Source organism: Callorhinus ursinus, unplaced genomic scaffold, assembly GCF_003265705.2.
Source record: "Callorhinus ursinus isolate GAN/ISIS: 27379988/994484 unplaced genomic scaffold, GSC_fseal_2.0 scaffold14, whole genome shotgun sequence".
In the NCBI taxonomy this organism is placed as follows: Eukaryota; Metazoa; Chordata; class Mammalia; order Carnivora; family Otariidae; genus Callorhinus; species Callorhinus ursinus.
In genome coordinates, this window is record NW_027397076.1 from 33961392 (window position 1) to 33971206 (window position 9815).

Below are 9815 nucleotides of genomic sequence, written 5' to 3' on the forward strand. Positions count from 1 at the left end.
TTCCTTCCTTCCTTCCTTCCTTCCTTCCTTCCTTCCTTCCTTCCTTCCTTCCTTCCTTCCTTCCCTCCCTCCCTCCCTCTCTCCCTCCCTTGCTTTCTCCCTCTCTCCCTCTCTCTCTTTCTCTCATCTTCTCTTCCTTTCTTTCTTCCAATGCATGGGGTCAGAGTGGGAGTGACAGGTGAGTGGGGGGCTGGGCTCATTTCTACAGAGCTGAATCATGTGCAGTGGGAAAGCATCCCATATTACATCCGCTCCTGATGATCCACTTTGTGCATCCCCCTCGCTCCGTCCCTCCCTCCTTCCTCTCTCCACCAGGGCTTTTCCTTTTTAGTAATGCTCTTTTGGAAAAAGAATCCTACACCAAACTCTGGCTGGATGACTTGCAGCCCCACCCACACATGGATAGAAGTTGTAGATACAAAGTGGTTTTCTCTTTGGATTTCAGAGAATTCCTCCCATGAATTCTCTGCTAACATACTAATGGAATGTGCTCCTCCTGGATTCTTGGTGATGACTCTTTGTCTAGAGGTTGTTGTATTATTCACTGTGCAGTGCCTTGGTCAGCCAGCTGTGATAACACTTTCAACAAATCCTGACCAACTTCTTCCTTGGATTCTCTCACATCTGATCTGGTGACCAGATATCATACCAAGTTTAGCCTTTCTGCCTCCTACCATGTCTTCTGTTTCTAAGCCTCCCTAAGGAATCCTGAGGTATATTGGGTGTCAGATATGGACTGATCTGTGAGTGCATCTAATGGGGCTTTAAAAAAAAAAATCTGGCTATCTATATCAATTAATATTATTCAAGATTATTTAATCAGAAAGCATGAGCAATTAATCATGTCTACCATGGAAACAGGAAAGGAAGTTATTTCAAGATTGCCCTCTTTGCTCCTATTGATTGACTTTGGGGCCAACTGAAATCTCTCACTCTTTGTCATATGAATGTCTGCTGAGTCATATATTTGTACAATTAAGGCTTTGAGCCGAAGTGCAAGACTTTATATCTACTTCCACTGAACTTGTTGGTTTGAGTCCATTGTTTGAACTAACTTTGGAACTTGATTCCATTCCCCAAAGCGTTAATCATCACTGTCAGCTCTGTATCCACTACAGAGTTGAAAAGGTACTTTCCAAATATTTATCTGAATTATTCATATCAGTGTTGAACAGAGCATAATGGAAATAGCAGCCACCACCACAAAATAACAACAACAATAGCTAACACATACTGAGTACTTTCTACAAGCCAGGCACTGGGCTAAGCACTTCATATCTTCACAAGAATTTTCCCATTTTTTTCTTTACAACAAATCTACGACTTACATATACTGTGAGCAACTAGTATTATCTGCATTTTACAGATGAAGAAACTGTGGTACAGAGAGGTTAAGTGATGGGGGTAATGCGGTCACCCAGCCAGTAAGTGGAAGTTTTCTCGATATCCTGGCATTATAATGCATCTGAGCCTTGAAAACCATGCAGTCTTGGTTCTGTTTTCTTCAGCATTTTTTTTCCACCTTTTCTTCATGAAGAGTTGTCTTTCTAATAGATTAAATAGAACAAGATGAGGGACAGTTACTTCTCTCTTTCATCTAATCATATGATGTGCCATATACCCTGAATCATTGGGTTTATTGCTTCCTTGTTTTTCCTTCCCAAAACATGACCATAGATTCCTTAAGTGTTTGCCCACATTTCAGTATATTCTGGGACTTCCTTGACATTATTTTAAGAGCTTCATCCTTCATTTGCATCCCTCCCCCATTTTGCGGATATCCATATAAAATTCAGGCTCACGGGAGGCTCACTAAGCATCTTCTTTGGCCTTTGAGAAGCCTCTCACTCTTTTCCTCCTCTCCTCCAAAAATGATCAAAGATCATGAGGTGGAAATTTCATCTTTTTAAAACCTCTCATCTCTTTTGAACAAAAGTTCTTTAAAGAGAACTTGATTTTCTCATGAACTCTTTGGAAGCTTCTTTCCCCAAATCTAGGATACGTAGATCTGATTCAGCCCCTCTCTTTTATCATTTAAAACTAGGTGAGTTTTTCATCTTTTCTCCAACTTCCTCAGACTTGTGCATCTGCAATCCTATTTTTCCTTCATTAATATTAAGACCAAAATGGAAGATTCCTTCATTTTTGCTTCTACATCCAGAGAAGTTGGTGAGGTGAATTACATGACATTTTAGTATAGGAAACACCTTAATAATAGTTTCAGAAAAATAGGATTCAATGTATTAACAATGTTTTTTTTTTTTATCTTCTTTGGTGATTGTTTTTTTATATCTACTTTTCATTAAACAGTTTAAATGCTGCGGTTTGGTCAATGGAGCTGCTGACTGGGGAGATAATTTTCAGCAGAATTCTATGTCATGTGAATGTCCAAGTTCGTCAGATTCTTCTTGTGTGATGTATGAAGGCAAACATGTTTACCAACAGGTGAGAACAAATCAAATTTGACACGGTAAATGGTTCTGTTGATTTTTTTCCACAATGAGTCTTTACAAAAAAAATTAAATTGCAAGCAAATACAATAGGAATAATGATATAAACGTCCCAGGAATTTACCCCCACCCAAAAATTTAAAGATAAAAGCAGATATAAAAAAGTGAAAGAATTTCATTTTTTTCTGTGAGTCTGATATCATTTAAAGTCAGCATTAATAGATCAAAGAAATCCACTGCAAGGAGAAGGAAAGTACAAGCTAACTGATGAAAGTTATCTCATCCTCATTAATGATTAATGACTTTTATCATTATTCTTCTCTACTTTTTCTACTTTAACATAAATCCTAGAAATCCATATTTTCACTTTAGTTTGCAAAATAAAAATTCCTTTTTCTTATCAAAGGTTCCTTTTCTCAAGTAATTGTGTAGGTATAAAGACTTGACCTTTAGGGGTTTGGCTCTGGATGTTAAGTGTTATCAATCAATTTGCCTAATTATTGCTCCAATTGAGAAGTTGCCTCAGACATTTAAAGTCAATTGAAAAAGCTGGGTTTGTCTTTTATGTACTGTAGATGTCATATTTATGTCACTTGTAGATGTCAATATGTGAATGTTATATTTCTTATTATTGCTTAATTCATCAAATATGACTGACCACCTCCTATGGGCCAGGCCTTTTACCAGCCACTGGAAATCCATTCCTGATGGGCACAATGTCTGCACTCATGGAGCTGTTGCTCAAATAATGAAGAGAGAAAGAAAACTAGGCAACTTCATTTCAACGAATTAATTGGTGTTTCTTAGATAGGGACAAGGTATTACATGACCCTATCTAACACAGTCTTCAGGGTTCACAGATGTAATATCTATCCCTTACCACAGGGCTTTACATAAATTGTTCCTTCTGCTTGGGAGGAATGCATAGGAAAATGATAATTGATATTAATATTTCATTTATTTGCTGCTATTCTTCAGTGCTCACTATGTATCAGACAGGCCCTTGCTAAAATCACACATACTTCTGGACCCTCCAAGAGATTATAATCTAGTTGAGAGAAAGATGCATAAAAGCTATTATATGTCAATGAATTAATTTCTGTAATACCTGAAGATTATTTTCATTTTGACATTGGTGTAGTAATGGCTACTGAGGTTAATTATATAGTAGGAAGTAGAAAGTATCTTGGGGGAAATTTCTCTCCCACTGGCTGTCAAATTCCTTTTGCTAATCTCATCAAAAATCAGGAGACTGTTCTAAAGGGGAATTGCTGTTACTTGTACTTAACATAATTCAAGGGGAGAAGTTATCCCAACCAGACTACAGAGCAACCATGTTTTTTATTATCAAAGTAGTATCATTAAACAGTTTCATTCTTACTTTTTATATTCCTCCCGACCTAGTTTAGTGATGTGATATCTGCGAGGAAAGAGGGGAAATAAATATGGTGTAAATGAATGCAGTTGCCACTTAGGATGATGAGGACATTAGTAAATTCAGTTGCAGATTGTTATTTGTTGCCTGTTAAAGATTCAATTCAAAGATGTTTTTCCACAGGATAGATTTTTTTTATCCTAAAAAGTAATAGATATTCCCTCCAAATTCACACATAATTCAGCAGAAGATAGGCTGATAGCTGCACCAGTTTCCCAAAAGGAGGGTCATAAATTCATAAACTACTTCCATCTGCCTTGTGTCATTTGCAAGAAGTCTGGAAAAATAAGAAATCTGGAATGGCCATAATTCACATTTCTCCCCCCTCCCCCTTTTGCCAGGATAACCTGGTTATCTGCAGGGGAAAGGGGGAGAAAACTCCTCAAATATAATGAATGTGACTCAGTAGATAAGATCATTAATCTCATAGTTAACCCTAAATGACATAATAATTTACTCTAATATTTACCACTTTGGATCAGATGTGAATGGAGAAACCCATTACATTCAAGAATGAGAGGGAAAAGACTGTTTTACTCAGCCTTATGGAGAACTTCTATTTTATTAACCATAGCAATATTTTGTTAGCCCTCTGTGCATATAAGACTATCACAGGGATGATATATTTTCTGGCAATACAGGTAATACCACTATTACATTGTGTAGTATTTTTCCATTTTGAAAATTATCCATATAATTTACAATTGTTAGAATTTTTAGGTCTGGTCTGAAATGTTATAAGCTTGAAATTGCATGCTAGTTTGAACATATTTCAACAAATGTGGCAGAGAGGCTAGTTTCTAAATTCTCATTTTTATCTGAAGTAAAGACAAAATAGTGGACATAATAATTTTTTTCCGTTTTAAAGTAAAAATAACCCTGATATAAATTATTAAGGCCTTTTTTTAAAAACCTTGTTTTAAAAATGGAAAATTTGTGCTCCAATTAGCTGAAACCCCAACCAGGGAACTCTTTGCTGCAGATTACAAGCTTAAAAATACACAAAGTGATACTAGTTCTAAAATGAATAATTGAAAGTTAGGATAAAATTATTCCTTATACCTAAAGATCCCTAGATTTATCAGTGAGATAGTTGAAGCAAAATTTTACTTCTCGGTGCTTTCTAACGTATGAACAAGCCACAATTAACAACCTTTTGGAGCGGGGTGGAGTGTCGCATGGTGGAATGGCAGAGTGAAATAAGCCAATTCCTTTTTGTTGACTGTTCCTCTGTAGCAATATAAAAAGTCAACCCAATGGGGGGGAAACAATCTTAATTAAAATGAGGCCAAAATTTTGATTAAATGTAACTTTTTATGTTTTTTTTTTTTAACAGCCATGCATTTCTTTCATAAAAGAAATAGTTGCCAAACATTTTCTCATTGTTATTGGAATAGCATTTGGACTGGTGGCTATTGAGGTACAGTATAACCTTGTATTGTTGGCTCTTTATTCATTCCCTTGTTTATTCATTAATTCCAACAAATATTTATAGTAAGCCAAATATAAACAAGGTGCTTGAGAAAAACACTGGGTGCCAACGGCCCAAGGTCTAGCATTTTGTTCTAGCAGTCTTCAGTCTGGGGAGAGGATTATAATCTATCAATTCAGCAGGGCTGAAACCATTATTTATGAATGATCTCTCCACTGGGAAACAAAAATTGAATTAACTTACACAGTTCTTAGTCCCAGATATCCTTTTCCTGTTGAAAACTAGCCCAAGAGTTAAAGTTTCCTGAAGTTAGAAGAAAAAGCACCAAACAAAACCAAAACATGACCTTTACAATTTCTTATCTCTCTTCCCGATTTTGAAGCAGAACATAAAAACTCAAGAGTGTGGGGAGCTCTTTTCCTGCTGTTCCGTCTAAAGAAATCTGACAGTTTTTAAAAACTAGAGACAGGTGCCTTAAAGACTATGGGCTCACTTGAAGTTTTAAAGGAAATTTGAGATTTATATATTTACTCTCATCATTTTAATTATTGGTGTTGAAAAAAAGTCCTGTAGACTTTTATAAACCTGTATAGGATATTTTCTTGATGGATTTTCTTGACATGACTTTTTTAAGAACCTGAAGATGCTTTGTACATGGCCTAAAATTCTTTGCTAAAAAAGATGAACTAAAACTATTTCAGAGAAGCATTTTTGGAATCATTCCAGATCTTGGCTAATTTAGATATCAAGTGAGTCAATTCACTCTTGATCCCCTGTCAGGACATTGTTAAGAATCCTAATAACGTGTAAGGTGTCTTCCTGCTTCCTACGGCTCAGGGCTGGCTAGGTCAAATGAGTAACTTCTGCTTCACTCTCATAGATTGCTATACAATGTCCTCCCTGGGATTTCTGGTAGCTTTCTACCTCTTACTTGTGCTACTTTACCGAACAGAGAGGAATTTTAGCTGGGATTGAAGCAATTTAGTGTTCTAAGTGGTCTTTTAGGTTACTAGTAGAGTTTGAACAGCAAGTTGGGCTGTTGAGTATTACTTCCTTGCAGTCCAAATTAATAGGTCTAAGTATGACACATTCTGTGTCAGTAGATATGGATAACTTTCTTTTTGTCTGATATATGATGTACGTCAAATGGTGCTATGCACCGGGTCTGCTTCTCTTTTGATTCTGCCTTTTGTAAAATGTCCTTTGCTGCTTTGCTTTGTATTTTGGGTTCATGCAAGTTTAGAAATAATGAGCTAATGGTTGTAGAGATGAGTAAGATGTACTCGTACATTTATGAGCATAAAACACATGTACATATATGTTGGTGGAGTATACTTTAAATGAATGATCGAAAGATCAGGCTTTGAATGAGGTATTCTGTGTAAGTGTCAATAGAAGTGTCAAATCCATGTTAGACTTGAATTCAGACAGTTGACTATGACTGGCTACAAACCACTGATGCTTTTAAGAAACTTCTTGGAAGCAAATCCGGAGAAAATAAGAACATAATCAACTGGGGAGATTGATGTCTCTCATATCATAGCCAAAGGCATTGCCAAGAATCTAAGTACATCTAATGGAAAATAAGATTACAAGAGTAATAGCATTTCAGTATTTTGTGAAATTGGTATATCCCATGTGTTTGTTACATATTTAGATATCTTACTGGTTGTTCTAAAGACATGTATAGGAAAAAACCTTAGTAGAGTAATTTACCATGGAGTAATTTATAGGTATGGAATTTATACAGTAGTATATAGCAAAGAGTTGGTTCAAAGAACTGTTTGCCATTTTGTGCTGTTCACTCCCTCAATCTAAAACCTGCCTTCCCTCTAGGATTTGAAGAGAAAAAAATCATTTTATATTCCCTCTCTTTTAATTCAAAAAGGAGCTTTGAAAATATCCAGTCCCTAAAACTATATCCAAAAAATGTGCATTAGTCTGTCTTATAGGCATTAATACTAGTTGCCTAACAGGCCTTTATCCATTCTGTTTCCCAAATTCAAATTCAAGAAAACACAAATATACATAGAGAGAAAAATCCCTCTAATAACTGTTTTTGAGAAGGAAATAGAAACAAATGTCTTCCTGCAGAAAATATATTCAAACTATTTCCATAGGCAAATATCACACGAAAAAAATCACCCTCTGACATTTAGACCTCTGATGATAATCTGCTTAGGCCCAGGCTGTGAGGGACTGGGCCAATAGTTAGTTTCAGGGCTCTGTTAAGACCACATCCCTGAGGGATTTTTCTCGGATAGGATGTCAGGCATCTATGCAAAATGCTTTATTTTGTAAGAAAATTTCATCTCTAGACATTGGAATTCTCATTATTCAGCATTGACTAACCAGACTATCATATGTCTCCTTACTTGACTACACAACTTAACAGCACAAAAAATGAGCAGCACTTCCACTCCTCATTTTAATTTGGGGGAAAAAAAAAGCCATTGACATTGATCGTCATCACTGTGTAGGATAAACATTATCTTGACAGGAGGTCCTAGGAACAGAGAGAGAGAGAGGGAAATGAGAATTTTATAACATTTTTTGGACTGCCTCAGAATATGGAAACTCATGCACACTACTTAGCACATTTATCCCAAGTCTTAGCATACATCACTATGTGATGAATCTCTTTTAATTATTTCTGTTTTTATGAACAGTGGTAAATTATCTTTTCCAATGCAAGAAAGTGTGATATTAACTGTCTACTCTGCTGATGAATGGTGGACTTCTATTTCAAGGATGTGACAGTGAACGACAATAGAGAGTTGCCTTATCCCAATATTTTGGCCATTTTCTTTCTTTCTTTAATTAATAATTAATTATTTTATTTTTTGCCCATTTTCTTTCCTCTTCCCTGATACTTTTCTCCCAGACTGAAGGCTTGGGACCAAGGCAAAAAAAAAAAGAAATTTCAGGGCTTTTCCAGGTCATTCTAAAAGAACGTTATGGATGAAACATTATTTTTGCAGAGAATTGGTATCTACTGTTTTGTTTTTAAGAAGGAATAAATATTGGGCAGGAGTTCTAGTTTGAAATGCATTTCCAGGGAAGAATTAGTAAGCAGGATGCCTCAGTACAGTAGGAACACTTGGGATGACTCAGCATAAATGGCACCTCGCTCCCCTCCTGCCTCTGGTGGGGAGGAAACTTTCCATCTGTAATACACATGGGTCCTTTCCATCATTTCTGCATCGAAGCCACAGCAGGACCAGGCACTGACTGCAGAGTCAAGGAGGGCACGTTTTGGGGCCCCTCATTCTTGGGAGAGCCATTTAACGAGATGGAAATTATGCCCCAGGTTTTCAGCTGTGCTTTTTCACTTCAAAGGAAATTCCTGAATTAAACTATTCCCCATAGATTTAGAAGCTTTTTAAGAAAAAAAAAAAGTGACTTTCTTCATTCCTCTTGGCAATGCCTAAAAATATGGCAGGAGAAATTCTAGACTCCTTGATTTTATGCACATGATCTAAACCAGATGATCATATAACCCTTCCATGGAAGCAGTAGGTATATTTAGCCTCCAGAGGCCTGAGTTCTCCAGAGCTCCAGGGTAGATGCCCCACAGAAGGGTGTGTGTGTGTTTGAGAAGGATGGGGTGCTCTGGGGGCAGCCAATACTGCCCAAACAGGGCCAGTTAGAAGCGGATTGGCTAGCTAAAAAGTCTGATTAAAACACAAAAATACTCAGAGAGCTTTCCCAATGCTCTTTTGTCCCACTGGAGGCTCCAATTTCCCAAGCAGAGAGATGACTTAGATAAATAAGATTAGAATTGTCAGGAGCCAGAATCTTTTCATGTGTAATGTTCTTTCTGTCTATTTATAATGTCTCCAGCATTTTAAATTCCATGTTAATCTTGTTATTTTATTTTCTAGGTACTTGGTCTGGTATTTTCTATGGTCCTGTACTGCCAGATTGGGAGCAAATGAATCTGTGGATGTGTCGAGCTATCATCCATCAAGCCCCTTTAACATTTTGCTTTGGTTTTGTAACTTTAAATATACGAGTGCTGTACACATTAGGAGCAGCTGTCTCATTAAAATGTCTCATTTAGCTAGATCACAGGTATCTTCCAGACACATTGAACACATTTAAGATGTGAGTGACACAAGGAAAATGATATGAATGTTATTTTTACTAAAAATAAAAGTAACCTTGTTTATGCTGGTGTATTTCCATGTCTGATCATTGTGTTCAGGTGGTACTGTGCTTAAAACATTCATCTGGAGCCACCCAGTGGATTAATCTTCATTGCTAAGGGACAGATAGTGCCATAGTTAGTTAAAGCAGTGGATCTGGGCTTTTCAGAAGCAACGCTCTCTTTTGTGTGGTATATCAACCATTGGTGATAACATTAAGTTGAACCTCAAGTTGAAAAAATTGAGAGTGGCCCAGCTGAAAGAGTCAGCATCTCTTTTCTGTTTGTGCTACTCTTTACTAATGGTATCTCTTTTTTCTCCTAGCTATTGAGGCAGGGGTGGGGCAAGAA

The 9815-nt window shown here is 36.8% G+C and overlaps 1 protein-coding gene across 1 annotated transcript in view; it reads left to right on the forward strand.

Moving 5' to 3' along the window:
* TSPAN8 (tetraspanin 8) overlaps nt 1–9498 on the forward strand; it is an 83177-nt gene extending 73679 nt beyond the window's left edge. The window contains exons 9-11 of the mRNA XM_025882868.2: nt 2311–2445; nt 5222–5305; nt 9202–9498. Coding sequence (XP_025738653.2) covers nt 2311–2445; nt 5222–5305; nt 9202–9255 — 273 coding nt within the window. The 3' untranslated portion in view covers nt 9256–9498. The remainder of the gene's footprint in view (nt 1–2310; nt 2446–5221; nt 5306–9201) is intronic.
* The last annotated feature ends 317 nt before the right edge of the window (nt 9499–9815 follow it).